Genomic DNA, 24850 nt, shown 5'->3' with positions numbered 1-24850 from the left:
TCTGCCATAAAGCCCCGACTGGTGGAGGGCTGCAGTGATGGTTGACTTTCTACAACTTTCTCCCATCTCCTGACTGCATCTCTGGAGCTCAGCCACAGTGATCTTTGGGTTCTTCTTTACCTCTCTCACCAAGGCTCTTCTCCCCCGATAGCTCAGTTTGGCCGGACGGCCAGCTCTAGGAAGGGTTCTGGTCATCCCAAACGTCTTCCATTTGAGGATTATGGAGGCCACTGTACTCTTAGGAACCTTAAGTGCAGCAGAAATCTTTTTGTAACCTTGGCCAGATCTGTGCCTTGCCACAATTCTGTCTCTGAGCTCTTCAGGCAGTTCCTTTTGACCTCATGATTCTCATTTGCTCTGACATGCATTGTGATCTGGAAGGTCTTATATAGACAGGTGTGTGGCTTTCCTAATCAAGTCCAATCAGTATAATCAAACACAGCTGGACTCAAATGAAGGTGTAGAACCATCTCAAGGATGATCAGAAGAAATGGAAAGCACCTGAGATAAATATGAGTGTCACAGCAAAGGGTCTGAATACTTAGGGCCATGTGATATTTCAGTTTTTCTTTTTTAATAAATCTGCAACAATGTCAACAATTCTGTGTTTTTCTGTCAGTATGGGGTGCTATGTGTACATTCATGAGGAAGAAGAATGAACCTAAATGATTTTAGCAAATGGCTGCAATATAACAAAGAGTGAAAAATTTAAGGGGGTCTGAATACTTTCCGTACCCACTGTATGTTCGTAATCCACTTTGGGTGGTGACCGCTATTTGTCGGGATATACCCATTTCTATCAGTCGTTTTGAAGTGTGTTTTGGTACCTATTTTGTTTCCATTCTTATATAAATTTAGATCCAAATAATTAATATGTTCTCGGCTCCATTCCGCTGAAAATGTAATCCCATATTTATTATGATTAATATCTATCAAAATTTCTTGTAGTGTCTCAGTAGATCCCCTCCAAATCAATGCTATATCATCTATATATCTTCTATAGAAAAGTAGTTCTTTTTTTCCGGTGGTGGTAAATTTGCTCATTTTCTCATTTGTTCATAAACTTATTTGCAACGCTCGGAGTGTACTTTGCTTCCATTGCTAATCCTTTTGTTTGCATATAGTACTTTCCTTTGTACCAAAAGTAATTGTTACCCATTGCTAATTCAAGGCCCTCTAAAATATATGCTATTTGCACTTGTTTCATATCCGTATATTCTTTTAAGGCCCAATCCACAGCTGCCAGTCCATCCTTCTGTACGATATTCGTGTATAATGAGTTAACATCTATAAAGACCATTCTATCTCCATCTTCTATTTCCAAGTTTTGTAATTCTGTGATTAGTTCTCTGCTGTCTCGTAAGTAAGATCTTCCTTTCTGTACTATTGGTTGTAGGAATATATCCAAATATTCCCCCAATCTTGAAAATAATGAATTTATTCCACTTATTATGGGTCTACCCGGAGGTGTTTGTTGATTTTTTTTGTGTATTTTGAGAACATAATACATCACTGGGGTTTTGGCACTTTCGGGAAGTAAATATTTAGCTTCCTTTTTGTTCAATATCCCCTTTTCCTTCTTTTTTTTTAATGTAGTTCTTGAGTTTCCTCTCTAGTCCTTTTTTGGGGTTGTGTTTCATTTGTTTATATGTTCCCTCTATCTTTAGCAGCCTCTCAATCTCTTTTTCATAATCTTCCTTGTTAATAATGACCAGTCCTCCTCCCTTGTCTGCTGGTCTGATAACTACATTTCTTTTTTCTTCTAGTTCCTTAATAGTATCCCATACTTTTATGTGGTTTATTTTTAATATGCATATTCTTTGTCTTCAGTAAACATTTTCTTAAAAACTTCTATGCACTCTCCTCCTTTGGGGTTAAAAACAGATTTGTTTTTTTAAAAACGTATGTCTATATACGGTGTCCTCTTCCCTATTATTATTGTCGATTTTTGTGCTAAAAGTTTTTTTTTTTTTAATATTTAATTTTCTTGTAAATTTTTGAAGGTCAATATATGTATTAAATTGTTCCAATTTATATTCCTCAACACTGAAATTTGTGTCACTAAGGTTGAAAATTCCTGCTCCTAATATTCTCTCCTTTTTTATCTTGGTTCCTCCTCGTTTTCCCCTCTTTCTCTTCTTTCTGGTCCTCCATGTTGTCTCTCTTACTCATTATTCATAATCCATCTACAATGCTTGAGGCAGCCATTGTTGGGTCACTGGAGGCGTTGCGAGCACTAGTGTTCCGGGGATTGGGGGCCCCCTATCCATTGACACCTTCAATGTCCACTACAGTTAGGGCATGGAGGGCAGGGCTTTTTAGGGAGTGGGGTTCTTCCCTAGTGGTTTCCCCCAATATGCCAATTTGGAAGAATCCTACTCTTTCCCACTTTTTTAAGTTACCGGATCCTGTGGTTTGGACTAAATATAAGATTAAGTTACTGTCTCAGGTAGTGGAGGGTGGCTTGCTGAAGTCTCTCCGAGGAGTTCAGTATCCCGCCCACTTATTTTTATTTTAGCCAATTTGCTCACGTTTTCAAAAGTCAATTTTTGAATGCGTCTTTATAATTAGAGGAGTCTAAGCTGGAACATTTGCTACGCTCAGACTGTAGTATAAAGCGTATGTCACGGATCTACGCTCGTTTAGTAATGGATGCACTGCCTCAGTTACATAAATTATGTGCTAAGTGGACGAGAGATGTGCCAGGCCTGAGCCCGGAGGATTGGTATCAGATTTGGGATTTGCCCTTTAAATGTCTAATCTCCTCTTCACGTGATCGACAAATTCAGTACAAAATAGTACATAGGGCCTATTTTATTCCTGCTAGATTGCAGTTGATGTATCCCCTACGCTCCCCGGAGTGCTGGAGATCATGAGGGGAATTTTATACATATTTTCTGGTCTTTTCCTCGGATTATTGGTTATTGGGAAGGAGTCCTGACGGTACTAAATGTCCATACATCAATATATATTCCTAGGGTTATTGAAATCTGTTTATTGGGTCTGGTTACCGATCTGGCACATACAAGAATGGAAAAAATATTAGTCAGTTTAGTCTTGTTTTATGCCCGGAAGGTCATTACGTTACATTGGGAAAAAACGGTTTCTTTCTGGAAGGGACTGGTCAATAGTAACTTACCAATGTATAAAGAAACCTATGCATATAGGGGTTGTCTTGAGGAAATATGACAAAATATGGTCAGGATGGCTGGCCAGTCCTGGTACGGCCTTATAAGGGTTTAGATATATCTGTTCTATCCCTAGAACTAGCTTGAAAGCGAGCAGAGATTGAAATGTTTAGTTGGAGATTAAGCCTTCTCCTTCTTGCGATTGATTACGGGGGAAGGAAGACATGTATATTTCTCTTACGTCCTCTGACAGTCGCAGCCCATTCAGTAAGCCTTCACAAGTGGGTAATGGCACCCTCTGCAGGAGTAAGCTAGGCACTGAAAGAATTAGTAAAAAACTTTACACTGAGACACACCTCTAGGGGGCCATCTCTCAGGCATTACCCAGACACACTTAGTACTGTTCTCCAGTTTCATGCTGCCTAGCGTCAGGAGTAGGTCTAGATCTTTCCAGCTGGGACCTATGTCTCAGTTTATCTTTTTCTTTGAAAAAAGTTTTTCCTTTTTATTTCTTTCCTCACTCACTAGTTAGTCAGGGGGATCCCTGCAGGACTACAAGCGACAGCAGAGCTGGGCCTCGCACTGGATAATATAGATCCTTACGGTGTCCCAGCCGTAAGGGTGGGAGGTGTTCCGTATCGGAGTGGTGCCCGTGGTCCGTGGTATGGTGAGTGACGCTACCCCCCTGTCCCTGGAACTGTTGTCTGTGGGGGTGTTATGTGGGCCCACTCCTAGGGGAAGGCAGAAAAATGCGGTCTCTGCAGTATCCCCCTCCCTGGCCATTTTGGGCGGCCCCTACTCCCTGACCTTTAACGCCGGTTCAGTCGCCATCTTTGTTGTGGGCAGCTGCCTAGTAAGGGCGGCGGCCATTTTGCGAGTGCTTCCTCCCATTTACTTTCAAAAGGCATTCATTATACTGTGGCTCAGGGCATGGATCGGTCTCTAGTGCGTGAGGTCACTTCCTTTTTCACTTCTCCCTCCACTGCAGCAGCGTGTGTGAGGTGGTAATGTACACTGTGACACCGTGGGGCTGATTTTTGGCTGTTTTTCTGGCATTTTCCTGCAAAACTGGAAAGTTTGTAGCAGTTTTAAAGGGGTCTCCGCCGGCACTGCAGTTTTGCAGTGTGGACCGCGGGAACTGCCGATTTAAAGGGCCAGTGTCCTAAAAAAAATTATTGCAAAATGGAGTCCCAGGATAGCAAATCCCCCACAGACCTGGTTGGTGCTTCAGGAACCAATGTATTCTCTTCCATGGCCTCCTTATCTGCTGCACTTGCTACCTTGGCGTCCAAGGTTGATCTGCTGATGTCTGAACACACTACTCAAAAACGGCCGATGCCCTCTGTCTTCTGACTCAGAGCCTGATTTGGTTGCCACGGACAACTTCCCCCCTGAGGGGTCCCAGTCCACACATTCGGATGGAGAGGAGGAGTCCTCCTCCACTGCAGCGCGGGAACGCGCTATAGTGGATGCACTTATTAGCTCCATCAGGGAGACTTTAGATATTGATGATGAGCCCACCCAGTCAGGTAAGCGGGTTTCCTTCGGGTCTCGCAAAGCCCAGAAGTCGGGTCAGGTTTTTCCCTGCTTCCCTGCCCTGAAGAGTTTCACGAAACCGTCGCATCAAGCATATGCTGGCAGTGCCTAAGCGGTTTAACCACTTTACCACCGGAGGATTTTGCTGTCATACGTCTGGGCCACTTTTTGCGATTCGGCACTGTGCGAATTTAACCGACAATTGCGCGGTCGTGCAACGCCAGACCCGAACGAAATTTACGGCCTTTCTTTCCCGCAAACAGAGCTTTCTTTTGGTGGTATTTGATCACCTGTGCGATTTTTACTTTTTGCGCTATAAACAAAAAAAGAGCGTAAATTTTGAAAAAATAACAATATTTTTCACATTTTTTTTATATGAAATTCCCCCCCAAAAAAATGTAAAAATCTAAATTTTTTTACATATTTGGCCAATTTGTTTTCTGCTACCTATGTTGGGTAAAAAAAATCACAATAAGCGTATTTTGATTGGTTTGCGCAAAAGTTATTGCGTTTACTAACTAAGGGAAAGATTTCTGTCATTTTTGGTGAGTTTTTTTTTTAACGAGTAATGGCGGCGATATGCGATTTTTTTCTTTGCGGGACTGCGACATTGTGGCGGACAGATCGGACCCTTGACTGACATTTTTGACACTTTTGGGGGTACCAGTGACATTACTACAGTAATCGGTGCTATAAATATGCACTGTTACTGTAAAAATGGCACTGGCAGGGAAGGGGTTAATTTTTATTGGAGAGGGAGGGGTTAATGTATGCCTGGTGCTTACTAACGTGTGGGGGGAGGTGACTGAGTGACACAAGGACAAATCGCAGGTTCAGCTATGCTGAACCCTGCAATCTGACCCTGCCTATCACTTAGGAGATCCGCCCGCTTGTGTTTACACAAGAAGGCGGATCTCCACACTCGATTCCCGGATGATTGGGGAAGAGCAGCGGCGATCGCCACTGCTCCTCCCCTGGCCCGATTCCCGCTGTGACTGAATACAGCGGGAGCGAGCCTCCGGCGGCGCGCGCACGCCGCCGAGAAAGGGGAGTGTCTGGCGACGTAGGTCTACGTCATCAGACCTACAAGAGCCATTTTGCCGCAGTACAGCTCTAGTGAGCAGACGGCAAGTGGTTAAATACCATTATCCCTTTGCGGATCCCAAAGGTGGACCACACTATTTCTAGGTTGAATAAATCCACATTGATGCCCGTGGAGGACTCCCCGGTGTTCAAAGATGCGGCGGATAGGCGCATTGAGACGCTGTCCCGCCACATATATTTGGTGGCGGGCTCCCTGCTCAAACCTGTATTCGCTTCGGTGATGGTTTCTGGCGGAGTCGGGCTCTCCCACTGCCCGTGACCTGGTTTATAACATGGCCCAGGCCATGAGGTACGTATGTGATGCAGCCTTGAACGAGGCTCCTTTGGTCGCAAGGTTATCTGCGGTTGGGGTTGCAATCCGCCGCATTATTTGGCTGAAAAGTTGATCGGCCGACCACGCTTCCATAGAGACTGTGTCTGATGTCCCTTATGTGTGTAATCTACTTTTTAGGGATACCTTAGATGAGTTGATCAAAGGTCTTACGGGTGGTAAGAATACCCTTTTGCCCCAAGCCGCTAAAGGAAAATCACCCCGCGCTAGGCAGGGTCCTTCTTTCAAGGCTCATCATGGGTCCTTTCGTGCCTCAGGGGCACAGGAAAAAGGTAAATTCTTCAAGATCTCAGGCGGTCACAGGAAACCATGGTCCGGGAAGCCCAAGGCTGGTTCGGCGGCCCAGTCTTCCTCCGACTGAAGGGACGCCCTCACCCGTTTCAGGGGTGGGGGGGATGTCTGCGTTGCTTTCGGGAATCCTGGTTGTCCTAAATTCGGGACCGGTGGGTTCACGAACTCATTCGCTCAGAGTACAAGATCGAGTTTCGATCTCGCGCCGCAGACAGGTTCTTTCCATCAAATCTCAGTCTGACTCCTGATCGCTTAAGAGATCTCAAAGGGGCGGTGCAAGATCTTCTCGCCCAAGGATTCATTGTGCCAGTCCCTCAGTGGGACAGGTTTCACGGGTTCTATTTCAACCTGTTCACAGTGCCCAGAAAAGAGGGCAAAGTGCGTCCGATTCTGGACCTAAAGTCGATGAACCGCTTTGTGAGGGTGCAGAAGTTCCGGATGGAATCCATCCGGTCGGTGGTGGCATCATTAAGTCCAGGGGACTTTCTGGCCTCCATTGACTTAAAGGATGCGTATTTGCACATCCCTATCTTCGACGGCCATCAGTGGTATCTCCGCTTCGCAGTGGCAGAGGAGTATTTTCAGTTTGTGGCATTACCCTTTGGTCTCGCTTCGGCTCCCAGGGTATTCACCAAGGCGTTGGCTCCGGTACTGGCTTTGCTGCGCATGAAGGGGATTGCGGTCCTCAGTTATCTGGATGACCTCCTGTTAAGGGCAAGCTCGTGTGCCACTCTGACGAGCGATCTGACAGTCAACGGTTCAGACGCTCCAGGAGTTCGGGTGGACCATCAACTTTCAGAAGTCGGCACTAACCCTGTCAGTTCGCCTTAGTTACCTGGGGATATTCCTGGACTCCGCTCAAGCAAAGGTTTTTCTCCCATGGGAGAAACTTCGGACCTTGCAGGGCAAGATCAGGTCCCTCAGGGACAACGATCTCTCCTCTCTGCTGGCCTGCATGCGGTCTCTGGGTCTGATGGTTTCGGGCTTTCGAAGCCATCCCGTTCGCTCAGTTTCACATGAGAACTCTGAAAGCAGAGATTCTTGCCAGGTGGGACAGAAGATCTCAGTCGTTGGACAGGAGGATATCTTTGAGCCACCTCACAAGGACGGACCTGTCACCAGCTCTGACACAAGGCAAATCATTTCGGCCTCTACTGTGGACAGTGATCACCACGGATGCCAGCCTGTCGGGCTGGGGTGGAGTTCTGGACACGCTTTGTGGACGTGGTCGGCGGAGGAATCCTCCTTACCAATAAACGTCTTGGAGCTCCAGGCAATCAAGCTCTGCTTGTTCCATTGGACGACTCGGCTACAGGGTCGCCCGGTTCGTGTTCAGGCGGACAATGCCACGGCGATGGCTTACGTGAATCACCAACGGGGCACCAAGAGCGCCCGGGCGGCCAAGGAAGTGGTCGAGATCCTGTCTTGGGCCGAGACGCACGTTCCAGCGATTTCGGCTGTTCACATTCCGGGAGTGGAAAACTGGCAGGTGGACTATCTGAGTCGCCAGTCCTTAGACCAGGGGGAATGGTCCCTGCATCCAGAGGTGTTTCGCCTCCTGTGTGCCCAGTGGGGGACTCCGGCCGTGGATTTGTTTGCGTCCCGTCTCAACAAAAAGGTGGGAAGGTTCATGGCCAAAACCCGCGATCCTCTGGTGGATGCCACGGACGCGTTGGTGGTGCCCTGGCACCAGTATCGGCTGATTTATGCCTTCCCTCCGATTCAATTGCTGTCCAGGTTCCTCCGTCGGTTGACGTCAGAACAGGTGAAGGTAATTTTGGTGGCCCCAGACTGGCCTCCTCGGTCTTGGTACGCAGACCTTGTGCAGATGGTCGTCGAGCCTCCCTGGCGGCTTAATTAAGCACAAGATGTATATGTGAAACGCGTCTACGTGACCCTATGTTGGTGTCATTGGTGTCATCACTTTGTCAGCACTTTGGAAATTAAAGGCAGTTGGAATTCCTGCATGTGCGGCCGTTTCTTTTCTTACAAGTTTTGCAAGGAGGAATGGGCGAAAATCCCAGTGGTAAGATGTGGCAAACTCATAGAGACTTATCTAAAGCGAATTGGAGCTGTGATTGCCGCAAAAGGTGGCTCTACAAAGTATTGACTTTAGGGGGGTGAATAGTTATGCACATTGACTTTTTCTGTTATTTTGTCCTATTTGTTTGCTTCACAATTAAAAAAAAAAAAAAAAACATCTTCAAAGTGGTGGGCATGTTCTGTAAATTAAATTATGCATATCCTCAAACAATCCATGTTAATTCCAGGTTGTGAGGCAAAAAAACCCGGAAAATGCCAAGGGGGTGAATACTTTTGCAAGTCACTGTAGTCTGAGTTCTGTATCCCTTAATGCTTTCTAAAAAATAGATTTTATGCAAGTTCAAAAATACTATTTCTCTTTCGTTCATTGACGGATACAGCTCCTGATCTTCATACCCATTGGGTTAAACTGCCCCCTACAGCAGTAGGACACTAGGCAGAAGAAAAGTCTGGATACACCTATGGGCAGTCCCAGGGGGTATACTCCCTCTCTCTGCTAATGGTACTCAGTTTTGTTACAAGCAGTGTCATAAGAATTACAACTCCACAGAGGGGTGGGTGCTGTGTCCGTCAATGAACATCAGAGAATTGGATTTTACGGTAAGTCAAAAATCCCATTTTTTTTTCCTGCCCAGTCAAGAGTAAGGACCTTGCTCCTTGCTGGGATCTCTGGTCCTGGCAATTTTTTGTTTTTAGATAGAAATCTTTCTCCTGGTTCTTTCCTGTGAGATCTACAATCAACTGCCGGACTGGGCATCGGGCTGCATAATCTAGATCCAGTGGTTACCCCAGTCTGGCCAGCGAGTGTGCACAGACCTCAGCTCCACGCTAGGTCGACCACGACACCGGACGGGGGCTGGCCTGCAAGTTAAATGCCTTGCGAGGTCGGCCCGAGTTGCAGCGTTCTTACTGGCCGACAACAGTCCCACCCATTTCAATAGCGAGGGGTTCTGTCTGGAGCAGTGCCCGCCTGGTTCCTGGTATGGTGAGTAGCTGCCCCCCCTCTCCCCCTGGAGGGTTTTGGGGTGGACATGGGCACCTCCTTGGGATGGTCGGATCCCTGGGTTCCCTTCCTTCCCGTAAGGCATCTCCCCATCTTACCCCCCCCCTCCACTTATGTTGGGGCTGTTTGGGTGGTCTGGTTCACCTCCTGTGGTGGGGGCAGGGCACTATGCTGGTGATGGGGGGGTGGGGGGTGCGTCGCCAGGCAACTAGGGGATCTGCAGTGCAGGGCCTAGAGATCCCTCCGTGGAGCCTCGTGGTGCCGCCATTATGCTGTAGCATTGGTTGCTCAATGCACTGCGCCCATGTTTGTGTAGTCCGGTGGCCATTTTGTAGTGGTTTACCATTGAAAATAACAGCGGCCATGACTGTGGAGCCCTGTGGGCGGTGATTAGTCCCTCCTCATCCCCTGGTGCTGACTCCTGGATGTGTTCATTTTCTGATCCCAGCATGTGGAGTGCAGATTATGTTGGTGGTCTGCGGACCAGACTTCTAAAAAGGCCTTGACTGATCTCCCCTTTTAAGGAGATCGCCTGTTTGGAGCTACCCTGAATGACATCATTAAAGGTCTCACAGGAGGAAAGAGTACCTTTTTTCCGCATGCTACATGCACTCGCCTTGGCCAATAAGTTTTTTCGTTCCCTCGGGGTTGACTGACAAAGGCTCAAAGCCTTTCAGGGCCGCCTCTGGAGGATCCAAACAATCCTGGTCTAGCAATCTGAAAGCAGGCTTTTCCAGACCTGCGGACAAGGCTCCTTCAGCATGAAGGTGCGCCCTCACCCATATCGGGGGTGGGGGGGGATGTCTTCACTGGTTTCCTGGCCCGTGGACTTCCCTGGTACAAGACAAGTGGGAAGTGGGTCCACAAAGTCATTCAGTCCGGCTACAAGATCGAGTTTTGCTCTTACCCCCCCGGAAAGGTTCTTTCCTTCCAAGAGAAATAGAAAAAACAGGGACAACCAGAACCAAAGAGGGGGAAGGCCCTAAAGCACCATATAAGAGTAAACGGGGTATAAATGAAATAGTTCCCTAACAAAAAATACTGACACAGAAATATATCAAAATGACAATAATTTATTAGAAATATACAATGTAATCCAATGTGAAAGAAAAAAATGAACCGAACCTTCCCCTTGATCACAGTAAAAAACAGACTATATAGTCATTAAAAACAAGAACACATGCACCCCACACACATACTGCTGCGAACCACCAAAAGAGCATATATAGAATAATTGATAACTAAGATCATCAAATCAAAATCATGGGTCAAACCAGGGCTATCACCCAAAGCCAATCAGTGTCAGGACCCTTACACATGCAAGGGTGGACATCGGCTGAAACCAGTGAAGGATCCAGGCACTGAGCTAAAAATAATGAATAGCTGCTGGATAGATACACACACACAGGCAGACCAAAATTGTGCGTCCCAACCAATTCGGCAAGGGACCAGTACTGTCTGGGTGTGGTAAGCCAGCCAACAAGATGGAGCCTGTCTAAGGCTGGCCATACACTATACAATTTTCTTGTTCAACTTTCCTTTAGATTTACCAAAACCATATAATATAAGTTCAAACCTGAACACTTTCAATTTGTATGCAATCAGGCAGGCCCTTGCACTACATAGTTGAAGGTAAATCTAAAGGAAATTGAATAAGAAAATTGTATGGTGTATGGCCAGCCTTACACTGGAAGTAAAGCATTACCTCATTAAGCAGGAAATGCACAGCAAGGCCATATCTCAAAGAGAAAGGGCATAAAAAGAGGGGGCTCTAACAATTCCAGTGATGGACAGAAAGGAGCCTAGCATAATCACATAAAAAATTCCAATATCCATATAATAAATAAATGAATTGGGTAAGTGTGAACTAGGCAATAAACAGTGTATTCATATAACCAGTTCCTCCTGAGAGGCACAACGAGGAACCAATACTCTAAATGGAATGAAGAGAACGATGTCCCACATGGAGAGATTAAATCCCTCAAGTGATAAAGCCAATGAGCTATGGAGCTGAAAAGGACACAACAAAGTCAATTAATGATGAAAACTGATACCGTCCATACCGTCCAGCGGGGTACCTTTGGAAAATTGCATGCCAAAGAGTGCTTCTCAGTAATTTGCTTCCATCGAACAGCCCAAACACTTTACAGTGATCCAGTATATACTTCGGAGGCCGGTAAATGTGTAGCAATCATGTAGCACCTGATGTAGCAAGAATCATAGATCAGCACGTAAATAGGTGCAATATAGTGAGTAAAGCCTCGTACACACGTACCAATCGTCGGCCAAACAATCGGACGTCTTTTGTCCAGGGCTGTCGTGTCTGTTGAAAACTGCAAAAGACTGCACACTAATTTTGTCGGCCAACAACAGCCGACTGCAGAAGTGATGTCATGTGATGGTTAACTTTCCTTGTCTTTTTTCTTTTCTGAGCATGCTCAGTCTTGCTAATCGGCTGTCTGTCGGCTGAAATCTGTACTGACTGGTGAACAATCGGCCGTTCTGGTGTTGGCCAACAAAAATTTTAATGCCTGCACGACAGATTCTGTTCGGCCGAAAATGCGCTGTCGGAAGCATCATACTAACAAGCCTACAATCGGCCGATCGGTCGTTGGCCGAATATTTACGGCCGACAATCGGTACGTGTGTACGAGGCTTAACAGAAAACCTCCGCAGATCAGTGCATCCACTCAATGCGGGTCTCCAAAATTGGAAAGCAAATATTTCAAAGTCACGACCACACACTTAGAGCTATACTGCTTCTGAATATTAGCAGAAACTGGAAAGCTGTAACTCACAGGATACAATGATGCAAAGTTATCACTAATAGCACTGAAGATGGAACCATTCAGTGCGGGTCTCCAGGGCTGGAATAAAGGATATATTCACCATTGCAAGCACTTGTACAGAGTCTGACACTGGGATTGGCCCTGGATCAAATGGCTGAGTGAACACTCTAGGACAGGGTTGTCAAACTCAATTTCATCATGGGCTGCATCAGCATTATGATTGCCCTCAAAGGGTCGGTTGTATCTGTAAGACTAAATGTCCAGAGTAACCCTCCCCTCACACCAGATGTCAAGAGTACCCCCACCATCAGCAGTCAAGAGTCCTCCACCCTCCCTTACATCACAGTGATCCCCCTTACTTTATGCTGCTGATGAGAAGTGGGGGGCATTGCTGGGAAGCAGAAAGTGCAGGTTCTGGAGGAGGACCAAAGAAAGGCTGGAGCTCTCCTGCAGCTGCAGGAGATATGCAAGGGCCACATGAGATGGCCTTGAGGGCCAGATTTGGCCTGCGGGCCTTGTGTTTGACACATGTGCTCTAGGAATAGAGGTGGTGGGGGTCAATGCACAGCCCGTAGGGCATGCACACAACAAGAGAAGCACTAAAAATGAAGGTACCTCACAGGAATCATAGTGGATGGATCAGCAAATGTATGGTAGATCAGTACAGAAAAATTGCATGGCATCTCCAAATAGCTCAAACATTAAAGGCTGACATTCAATCTGGACCGCTCATGCTCCAGGCTGACGAGCGCTCAGGTGAGACACAGCAGACAGGTGGTGTGACGTCAATGCATTTCGCTGACCAATCAGCTTCGTCCTGACTCTTGCTGCATCAGGTGCTACATGATTGCTACACATTTACCGGCCTCCCAAGTATATACTGGATCACTCTAAAGTGTTTGGGCTGTTCGATGGAAGCAAATTACTGAGAAGCACTCTTTGGCATGCAATTTTCCAAAGGTACCCCGCTGGACGGTATCAGTTTTCATCATTAATTGACTTTGTTGTGTCCTTTTCAGCTCCATAGCTCATTGGCTTTATCACTTGTGGAGGGATTTAATGATTTAATCTCTCCATGTGGGACATCGTTCTCTTCATTCCATTTAGAGTATCGGTTCCTCGTTGTGCCTCTCAGGAGGAACTGGTTTTATGAATACACTGTGTATTGCCTAGTTCACACTTACCCAATTAATTTATTTATTATATGGATATTGGAATTTTTTATGTGATTATGCTAGGCTCCTTTCTGTCCATCACTGGAATTGTTAGAGCCCCCTCTTTTTATGCCCTTTCTCTTTGAGATATGGCCTTGCTGTGCATTTCCTGCTTAATGAGGTAATGCTTTACTTCCAGTGTTAGACAGGCTCCATCTTGTTGGCTGGCTTACCACACCCAGACAGTACTGGTCCCTTGCCGAATTGGTTGGGACGCGCAATTTTGGTCTGCCTGTGTGTATGTATCTATCCAGCAGCTATTCATCATATTTAGCTCAGTGCCTGGATCCTTCACTGGTTTCAGCCGATGTCCATCCTTGCATGTGTAAGGGTCCTGACACTGATTGGCTTTGGGTGATAGCCCTGGTTTGACCCATGATTTTGATTTGATGATCTTAGTTATCAATTATTCTATGTATGCTCTTTTGGTGGTTCGCAGCAGTATGTGTGTGGGGTGCATGTGTTCTTGTTTTTAATGACTATATAGTATGTTTTTTACTGTGATTCAGGGGAAAGGTTTCGTTCCTGTTTTTCTTTCACATTGGATTACATTGTATATTTCTAATAAATTATTGTCATTTTGATTTATTTCTGTATCAGTATTTTTTGTTAGGGAACTATTTCATTTATACCCCGTTTACTCTTATATGGTGCTTTAGGGCCTTCCCCCTCTTTGGTTCTGGTTGACCCTGTTTTTTCTATATGCTTTTTACCATTAAGAGTATCACTCATTTGCGCTGTACAATTGACACTGCGGTGAGTGAAGGGGTTTACCAGGACACCTCTATTTACATAATTTCCTATTTCTGTGTCCGTGGTATTGCTATTTGTGCTTGTGGCTTTCCACTTTTTTCTTTTTTTGTTAGTCTTTCCTTCCAACTTGTACCTGTCCACGGACTGCTTACAGGGTCTGTTTGGAGCGGTACAAGACCTGTTACTTCAAGGGGTGATTGTCCGGTTCCGACTTCGGAACATTTTTCAGGATTTTTACTCAAACCTGTTTACAGTTCCCAGGAAGGAAGGCAAGGTGCGTCCAATCCTGGACCTCAAGGCACTGAACTGCTTTGTGCAGGTGCAGAAGTTCAGAATGAAGTCCATTCACACAGTGGGGGCATCCCTGCATCAAGGATTTTCATGCTTCTATCAACATCAATTATGCTTGCCTTCACATTCCAATATGTGTTGGTCACCAGCACTTCCTCCGCTTTGCCGTGGGAGAGGAGCATTATCAGTTTGTGGCGTTACCCTTTGGTCTCGCCTCTGCTCCTCGGGTCTTCACAAAAGTGTTTGCCCTGATGCTAGCTTTATTACGCCAACGGGGGATAGCGGTACTGGGCTTCTTGGACAACCTCCTTTTGCGAGCAGAGTCTCCTACTGCTCTGGTGGAAAACCTGGAAATGACCATACGAACTCTGAGGGAGTTTGGCTGGATTTTGAATCTTCCGAAGTCTGCTCTGGTTCCGTCTTCAAAGCTGGGCTATCTGGGTCTGACTCTGGACTCGGCCTTAGCCAGAGTGCTCCTTACTCTGGACAAACTTCAGAAATTGCAGGCTGCAATTCATCTCCTGCTGTCCCGCAGATGGTCATCCCTCAGGACTTTCTAGCGGGTGCTGGGCCTGATGGTGTCTACATTCGAGGCGGTTCCATTTGAACAGTTCCATACGAGATCCCTGCAAAATGAGATTCTGGCCAAATGGGACAAGACTCTGCAGTCTCTGGACAATCAGATCCGGCTGAGACTGGGAACGAAGGAGTCCCTGAAATGGGGGTTTTGTTCTCTGGTGCTTCGGCTGGGTAAATCCTTATTCCCCTTGTATTGGACAGTGGTTATCACAGATGCCAGCCTGTCTGGCTGGGGGGGCGTCCTCAGCTAAAATTCTGCTCAGGGGCTCTGGACACTGTAAGAGTCCAGACTACTGATCAATGTCTTGGAACTCTGAGCAATCAGACTGTGCCTGGACCATTGGACGGATTGTCTTCAGGGATGTCCAGTGCACATTCAATCGGACAGTGCTATGGCCGTGGCTTATGTCAATCACCAGGGGGGCACAAAAAGTGTCCTTGCGGTTCTGGAGGTAGCCGGCATTCTAAGGTGGGCAGAACGATTCGTTCCCGCCCTCTCCGGCGTACATATTCTGGGATGGAAAACTGGTAGGCGGATTTCCTCCGTCGGGGAGTGGTCCCTTCATCTGGAGGTGTTTCATCAGTTGCGTCTCCGGTGGGGCATCCCTGCGGTGGATCTGTTGTCGTCTCGGCTCAACAGAAAGGTGCAGGGGTTTGTGGCTCGGTCACAGGATCCTCTGGCGGACTCCACAGATGGCTGGTGGCCCCGTGGGGTCAGTATCGTCTAATTCACGCCTTCCCTCCTCTCAAGCTTCTGCCAGGACTTCTATGCAGGATCGAGGCTGAAGAGATTCCTGTCATCTTAGTGGCTCCGGACTGGCCTCCCTGGGCTTGGTACGCTAATCTGGTGCATCTGGTCGCTGACATTCCTTGGAAGCTTCTTCTCAGGGAGGATCTGTCCCAAGGACCAATCTTCCATCCTGCTTTACAGTCGCTGGCTTTGACAGCTTGGCTGTTGAACGACAGGGGCTAATGGATAGAGGTTTGTCTGCGTTGGTGATTCCAATGCTGTTAAAAGCTAGAAAATCTACTTCTTGGAAGATCTACCATCATACGTGCAAGTTGTAGATTGCATTCTGTGAGTCTCTTGGGGTTCATCATCGCTGTTTCTGGGCGGCTCGGATCTTGACCTTCCTTCAACGGGGGGATTGAGCAGAAACTGGCCTTGAGTACTATCAAGGGTCAGGTGTTGGCCTTAGCGGTCTTCCTTCAATAGCCCTTGGCCACTCACTCCCTGGTGTGTACTGTTCTTCAGGGATTTAGGGCACTTGGCCCCTCCAGTTGTCGCCTTGGGACCTCAATTTGGTGCTGGTTGGGGCGTCCCAATTCTGTCTTGGTTGGGTCGTGATCAAGAAAGTGAAATCCCCCTAATAGGCAAATAGCTGCAGTTGTTTTGGTTGAGCTCCTGTTTACCACGTGGCTATAGTTAGCCTTGGGAATTTATTTTTCGCTGTTCCCACCCCTCATGTTTAACACTGCTTTGGGACATCCCATTGGTTATGAAGATCAGGAGCTGTGTCCATTAATGAACAAAAAAGAGAAAATGGGATTTTTGACTTACCGTAAAATCCATTTCTCTGATGATCATTGACGGTCACAACACCCACCCCTCTGTGGAGTTGTAATTCTTATGACACTGCTTGTAACAAAACTGAGTACATATAGCACAGAGAGGGAGTATACCCCCTGGGACTGCCCATAGGCGTAGCCATACTTTTTTTCTGCCTAGTGTTCTTCTCCTGTAGGGAGCAGTATAACCCAATGGTTATGAAGATCAGGAGCTGTGTCCGTCAATGAACATCAGAGAAATGGATTTAACGGCAAGTTAAAAATCCTGACAAAAAAAAAAATGGGATTTTTGACTTACCATAAAATCTATTTCTCTGATGTTCATTGGCTGACACAGCTCCTGATCTTCATACCCATTGGGTTATACTTGCCCCTACAGGAGTAGGACACAGCAGAAAAAAGGTCTGGCTACGCCTATGGGCAGTCCCAGGGGGTATACTCCCTCTTTCTGCTATAGGTACTCAGTTTTTGACAGGTAGTGTCAGAAGGATTACAACTTCAGAGGGGTGGGTGCTGTGTCCGTCAGTGAACATCAGAGAAATGGATTTTACACTAAGTCAAAAATCCGATTTTTTTTTTTTTGTTTTTTGTCAGAAGAGACTATATCTTCTACCAAAAATCTATACTTGCTAACATTTTCATTTTTTTTTTTTACTTTGTATTTTTTAATGTGGAAATTGTCCCTCACCTCTTGTCCCTAAAAATGGTCATTGTCAAAAGTTCTAAACCTTCCAAATTCCTCTAAAATGTTAGGAAGTGAGGGGAAACTTCCCCAAAAGCCACACAGAAAAAACCTGACTAAGTCTCTTACCCCCACTTGCTTTATTCCAAACAAAAAAGTTTTATTGTATATTTTTTTTTTCCCCCGTTGGGACGTCACCAAGACAGAAAGTGAAATCCCCCTAATAGGGAAACACAGGCCAATAAAATTCTGTCAGTGGTTATAGAAGGATCTTTTTTTTTTTATCAATCAGCCCGTGGGTTGATTGGAAAAACGTGAACGGATTCCCCCATCCACCTTTCATGTTGTGCTATTGTATTCTAACAGCGGGGCTCCTCCTCTGTCAGAATACAGTGATCTTCAGCTGGCTGATCAAATGAGGGTTTCCAGCATTCCTATTCGACAGCCATACATGTTTTGAAAATTTCAATCCATCTTTGGCCAGGTTTTAGGCTTACCTTCTATTTAAAATCTAAAACATGCTTGGGTTTTAATATAATCGTAGGCAGATTTGTTAATGTCACTGAGCGTTGAAATTATTTCTTGCATTTTTGTATATAACAATGTGTTCTGGAGCAGCCATATTTGTGTACCTTCAGAACACTTCAGAGGCAGCATGTCTCTAAATGTTCCTTCTCTCTCACAACCTCTAAACTGAAGTTGTGAGACTTTAAACACAAATATATTTCTGCAGCATGGCTGAGGGGGGGGGATGAATGCTGGCCTCGAACATCACTTGACCGGCACACCAGGAACTCTGGTTGTCTGGCTGAATGTTGTGGTGTAGTTGAAAACATAGAGTTGGTGGGGCCATGCTCTGTACACCAGAAACGTAATACAATTTTTTTGACACAATTCTGGTTTACACAGATCGGGGAGTAATACAGATTATATATTGCTAGCATGTCTCCATTTCCTCCCTGTGGAGGACTTCACAGATCATCCTCCTAGCTGCTGGAAACAAAGCACACAAGGTTGCAATCACCCCTCATATCAGCTTACTATGTGTTTATCTTGTCCCTAAGTAGAGCCAACTGCATTCTAGATGTTTTGTTTTAAGGATGCCAAAACTGCTGACCTTTAAGTGGCTTAACATACCATACTTCATTATTGAAGATGATCTATAATGGCATCCATGAGCGAGCGTTATTCAGAGGGTATATTTCCTGCTTTAGCTTTTAAATGCATGGTAAGACTCATAGGGGTGCCAGGGTCCCACTGTTAGACTGGAGAACAGCGCCAACTCAGAGTGCGTGGTGTAGCCCTGAATATTGCTTTGTTTGTCTTATAACTTCTGGTCTGTTTGGTGTGGAGATAACCAGTACTAATTTCTGTCATTTAGGATCAGGTTGGAGATCTGGATCTTTGACAACCAGACACTAAAAGTAGACTGGAGAAGGGAATACTACCTTGTTTTGTGTATTGGTATAAGGAGCAGCTCATCACTGAGGACCATAGTGGGAAAAGTCGCAGAAATAGTATTACTGTACACAGTTTGTTTAAAGAACAGTATTGTTTACTCTGGATTTACAGATCAGTGACAATCCCTATGAAATAATGGAATAGGAATAAAGGTAGTATTTTTTACAGAATAATAGGTAATATTCATTCTACATAAGTCAGTCCACTGAAAATGTTAGTTAGTTGAACAAGACATAACTAACTTGTTGTTTTCTTACTTTTGTTTAGTCACTTTTTATTTTATTATTTTTTTAGGAAAAAGATCAGCGGAGTTTAGACATGAATACAGCAAAATGTATGTTAGGACTCTTGTTAGGAAAAACTTGGCCACTGTTTCCAGTGTTTCATCAATTTCTAGAGGTATGATTGTATTTGTCATTTACCTTAATTTTATTATTTTAAAGAAGATTTAAAAAAAAACCTAATTAAAGCCAGTAGCTTTACACCTAGTGTAATAGCCAGTGTTAATTTTGGCAGCAAATTTCAATTCAGTTTTTAGTCTTTAGTCTTTCTGCCCCATTTTATTCATCTGCAATTGTTTTAGTTTTAGTCATACGGGCTGCAGGAAAGAAATTTGCTTGATTCCCCCATCAACACAGACAGTGTTGATGCGGGAATCCCTCCTTCCGGGCCATTGTCTTCTCTCGGTGAAGGAGTACGGGGGATGCTGTCCCCGCTAGGAGAAGCCAGTGGTAATTTAATAGTGACTATAGCAGCTTCTAGCAATAATCACAAGTAAAACCCAGCATTCTGGTTGTACCAAGTTGATTGATACATTCAGCCTGCCTATACACGGTTCGGTTCCTGCTGAACCGACCGAGATTTGAACCGTGTATGGCCTACCTTACAGGTTTGGGTGGCATGTACAACTCCCTGGCTGTCCAGGGAACATGGTCCCCAGAGGTGTCAACACTATCCGTCCATATTTTTAAACTGGGAGCCATCAGATTGTCTCTCCAGCATTCAACATCCCTTCTACTAGGTCACCCAGTTAGAATGCATTTGGACAATACCAAGCCACCAATGCCCAGAACCAGGGGAGTGGTCTCTACACCCCTAGGTCTTTCAGAATCTCCTTCAAAAGTGCTGAGAACCAGATTTGGACATCCAAGCCTCCAGGTTCAACAGCAAGGTCAACAAATTTGTGGCCAATACCAGGGATCCAATCGTCTTTATAGCAGATTCTCTAGTGATTACTTTGACCCAATTTGCCTTCTTTCCAACTGCTGTGCAGGATAGAGGAGGAAAGAGTTCAGTTGATTCTCAACACACCAAATTGGCTCCGAAGAACATGGTACACAGGCATACTCAGACTTCTGGTGGATGAGCCCGGGCCTCTTCAAAACAGACCAGGCTTACTGGCTCAATGCACCCTGTTCTATCCTGCTTATCAGTCACTGGCTTAACAGCATGGCTATTGAAACCCAAGTCCTAAAACATAGGGTATTCTGGTATTCTCACATTGCTCAGAGCAAGGAAATAAAACTCCAGCATGATTTATCATGTCACATGGAAGGCTTACTTTCTCTTTTGTTCATTGATGGACACCGCTCCTGATTCTTCTTAACCAATGGGTTATACTGCCCCCTACATGAGTAGGATACTAGGCAGCAAAAAGCTTGATACGCCTATGCGCAGTCTCAGGGGGTATACACCCACTCTCAGCTATAGGCACTTGTTTTGTTACAAGCAGTGTCAGAAGAAAGTTTTTTTTTTTTTTCTGCCTAGTCAGGAGTAAGGACCTAGTTCCTTGCTGGGATCTCTTGGTCCTGGCAATTTTTTCTTTTTAAATGGATTTTTTTTCCTCTTTTTATTATTTTGTTCCTGTGAGAACTGCAATCAAGTTCTAGACTGGGCGACAAACTGGATAATATAGATCCTTAGAGTCCGACCAGCGAGCGCGTGCTGGGCCATATGGTCAGCTTGGCACCTTCCTTGGACCAGGTGGCGCTGTGGGGGTGCTTCATTTTTAATGACAGTCTTGCCGCCATTATTGTGTGCGGCACCTGCCTTGTTTTAGCGAGGGCCCCCTTTTAATGAGGCTATGTTCTGTTATGTCCCCTATGGAGGGCCACCCCCTTGTTTTTTTGTGGGGTCCAATAGGTGGTCCATTTGTGGACCCTTGGCCTGCGTCACCTTGCGAGCTCTGTATATAGGGTCCATGCACCATGAATGCTCAGATAGCGAGGATGATTCCTCTGTTCATCTAACTGCGCATGAAAAGGCGCTGATGGATGCACTGTTTGTGTCTGGAGCTTGCGACTGATGCCGCATCGGAGGCACCGGTTCCTTTTGGCACCCACAGGCCCTCTAAAGCGGCTAGGGTGTTCCTCTTTCCACTTACCTTGACAACTTGTCACAAAACTGTGGGGTTGTCCAAAATGCAGTGGTTGCTAGGCGTTTTTTTTGCTTGCAGTATCCTTATGAGTATTTACTGCGTTAAAGGTGGACGGTCCCACCTGTAGTGGACTCACCGGTTTCCAGGTCAAATTGGGTTACCTTCATCCCGGTTGAGGAGTCCCCGACCTTTACAGGTCCAGCTAATGAGAGGGTGGATGCTCTGGCCCACCATATGTGCGCTGTGGCTGGTTCCGCAAATAGGCCGGTAATTACCATTGCCCTGGTGTTGCAAACTCTGACCGAGTGGGCTAAGCTTTTACGTCGGGACCTGGAGGAAGAACCACTTCCCCGGTCTTTTCCGAGCTGGTCCAGGGGCTACAGTTTGTCTTTGAGGCCTCTTTGGATGTGGCTCCTTTGATTTCTAGGCTGTCTGTATGAGCAGTGGTCCTTCAGCATATTGTCTGGCTGAAATGCTGGTCTGCGGACTAGACTTCTAAGAAGGCCTTATCTGATCTCCCTCTTGTAGGGAATTGCCTGTTTGGAGCTTCCTTGGATCGGCTCCTAATCGGCCTTTTTGTCTCTCAGGGTCTCAAGATCAAGTCAGAGCCTCCACCAGAGGTTCCAAGAGGACCTGGTCTGGCAAGCCATGAGTGGGCTCTTCCAGACCTACGGACAAGGCTGCCTCTGCATGAAGGGGCGCCCTTACCAGTATCTGTTCGATCTTGTCCTCTGGAAAGGTTTTTTCCCTTCCAACCTGCACTTGTCGCCAGATCGCTTCTGGGGTCACTTTGGGGCAGTGGAAGACTTGTTACTTCAAGGGGTGATTATTCAGGTTCTGACTTCGGAACATTTTCAGGGGTTTTTGCTCAAACCCTTTTACAGTCCCCAATTCAGCTTCTGTTGTTCAGCGGACGGTCGTCCCTCCGGGCTTGCATATGTGTGCTGGGCCTGATGGTGTCCACCCTCAAGGTGCTCTGTTTGCACAGTTCCACACAAGATCTCTGCTAAAGAGATTCTGGTGAAATAGGTCAACGATCAACGGTCTCTAGTGGTGGCTTCGCTCTCTGGCACTTTGACAGGGAAAATCCTTCTCCCCCTGTACTGGACGGTTGTCTCCATGGATGCCAGCCTGTCGGGGTGGGGAGGTGTCCTCAGCACAGATGTGCTCAGGGGGTCTGGACTCTGCCAGAGCCCAGGATGCCGATTAGTGTACTGGAACTCCGAGCGATCAGACTTTGGCTTATTGGACAATCGTCTTCAGGGGTGTCCGATACAAATTATTTCGGACAATGCCACAGCTGTGGTCTATGTCAACCACTGAGGGGGCACAAGAAGTGTCCTGGCAGCTCAGTAAGTAGCCGGCATTCTAAGGTGGGCTGACTGATTCGTTCCAGCTCTCTCAAACTTCTGCCACGACTCCTGTGCAGGATGAAGGAAGAAGGGATTCCAGTCATTTTGGTATGTCGATCTGGTACGGCTGGTCGCGGATGCTCCTTGGGGACTTCCTCTCAGGGAGGATCTGCTGTCCCAAGAACCAATCTTCTATCCTGCTTTACAGTTGCTGGCTTTAACGGCTTGGCTGTTGAACTCCAGGTGCTGAAGGATGGAGGTTTGTTTGAATCAGTGATTCCTACGCTGTTGAAAGATAGGAAATCTGCCTCTAGGAAGATCTACCATTGTACGTGGAAGACATACATTGTGTGGTGTGTGTCTCTTGGGGTTCATCCTCACTCATTTTCGGTGGATCAGATCTTAACCTTCTTTCAACGGGGGGTTGAACAGAAATTGGCCTTGAGTACCATCAAGGGCCAGGCATTGGGTTTTGGCGGTCTTTTTCCAATGACCTTTGACCACACACTCCCTGGTGTGTACTTTTCTCTATCATCGATTGACAGACGCAGCTCTTATGCTTCTTATACCATTGGGTTATGCTGCCCCCTACAGTAGTAGTACTAGGCAGGAAAAAAACAGTTCACGCCTACGGGGGGCTGTCCCTAGAGGCATAACCCCACACACCCTGCTCCAGCATACCAGTTTGTTTCTGCCTAGTAAAGGAGTAGGACCTAGGTTTGCTGCTGGAACTTCGGTCTCAGTTTTTTTTATTCTTTTAAAGAATATTTTTTTATTTTCTTTACTCCTCCTACTTTCTTCTCCACCGTTGCCAGTTGGATCAGGCAACTCTTTTCCAAGACCTACGTAATTAAGTAAAAAATTCCTCCCAGTGTTCACACACAGATAAGGTCCTGGTTGTTCTGTTTGGCAGGGGTGTCTGCATATAATGGTGGCTGAACAAAACTGGAATACCTTTGGCAATTAAAATTATTGATATCAATATGTTTCAGTTGTGTATTAAGTGGTTTGCCTAGAGATCAGCTTTAAATTTAGTATTTTTCATTTTATGCCATTTGGCTTTCATAACAAAAGCTGATGTTTGATACTTTATATTTCAAATTTATGTGGAGGCTACAAATTGATGTTGGTTTGATAAAGATGGGACCTTATTTAGTGTTTTATTTATTGAGAGCTCTTGAAATGTGTATATTGATCAATTTTTTTCAAATAAACTCTGCTCTCCTCCCAAAACTTACCTACCAAATGTTTGTTTGCAGCCATCAAAATATAAAGTTATAAACAAGGACCAATGGTGCAATGTTCTAGAATTCAGCCGCACAATTAATCTTGACCTCAGCAATTACGATGAGGATGGTGCCTGTGAGTAACTCCATCAGTTTCCATTATTTTGGGTTCATTCTTCTTGATCCTTCAATAATCTCCTCTGTTTCTTCCACAGGGCCAGTATTGTTGGATGAATTTGTTGAATGGTATAAAGAAAAGCAGATGGCATAATACTTTAACTATGCATAGCAGCTGAAGAGTAATTGTTAACACACTTGCATCATCCATTAGCCATAAATTTCTGTTTGTATGGAACCGCATGTTGCTTCTTTGCAAAGTGTATCCCTCCCGCCAGACCTCTGGGCACATTCGTTGTTTGACCGGCCGTGCTTTACGTGTAGCATTGTTCTCTTTCCAGGCTGCTCTGCATTTTGTATTGACACTACAGATTGGCGAACTTGCCAATGTCCTCACTGTGATTCTGTGTATATTGCTGTTCATTTTTTTTGTATATGCTTGTATATAGATGCTTCTCTTAGAGAACTTCTGCTAAAATGTATTGTATAAAACGACCTGCCATTTCTAGTCACTTTTTTCTTTTTGAGGAACAAAACTGAAAATCTAAATTTGTTGTTAGGAATGTCTGTTGACATTTTTTAGCATTTCTCGCACAAATGACAAAACATCTGTTCACAAGTAAATGCACTGTTATTTTTGTATCAGAATGTGACATTGTACCTGTTAAACTTGTTTATGTGTACAGTTTTTCTTTACAGTGTTCATGTTCCCCCAAAAGAATTGGAGTTGGCCATTTAGCTGACTGAACTAAAATTTAAGCAAATGCAGCCTATGGCACTACAAGTTTCTACTAAAATAGTAAGCCATTTCCTGAGAGCACAAAATCACTGGAAAAACATGGTATTATAGCTAGAATATTGTGTGCTAAAATCTCATAGCTAGTCCTGTCTTCTCCAATTAGAATTAATGAGGAGACTATCATGGGTACTGATGAATTTGTTGCTTGTTCAGATGAAATGATAGTCAGTAAGCCATTGGATTCAATTCACATCAGATGCATTGT

General features: G+C 45.5%; 1 protein-coding gene across 2 annotated transcripts in view; it reads left to right on the top strand.

Moving 5' to 3' along the window:
- The window catches only part of DCUN1D4 (defective in cullin neddylation 1 domain containing 4), a 253334-nt gene extending 228855 nt beyond the window's left edge, over nucleotides 1-24479 (top strand). The window contains exons 9-11 of one of the 2 annotated variants that reach the window (XM_082266393.1): nucleotides 19069-19173; nucleotides 23763-23865; nucleotides 23945-24479. In XM_082266393.1, the coding sequence (XP_082122519.1) occupies nucleotides 19069-19173; nucleotides 23763-23865; nucleotides 23945-24000 (264 nt within the window). In that variant the 3' untranslated portion in view covers nucleotides 24001-24479. The remainder of the gene's footprint in view (nucleotides 1-19068; nucleotides 19174-23762; nucleotides 23866-23944) is intronic. The other variant, XM_082266394.1, reaches the window with a different exon arrangement.
- The last annotated feature ends 371 nt before the right edge of the window (nucleotides 24480-24850 follow it).

The sequence above is a fragment of the Pelophylax lessonae genome (assembly GCF_965119305.1).
Source record: "Pelophylax lessonae genome assembly, chromosome: 1".
In the NCBI taxonomy this organism is placed as follows: Eukaryota; Metazoa; Chordata; class Amphibia; order Anura; family Ranidae; genus Pelophylax; species Pelophylax lessonae.
Note: the sequence above shows the minus strand (reverse complement) of the source record. Positions and strands in the feature narration are given on the sequence as shown.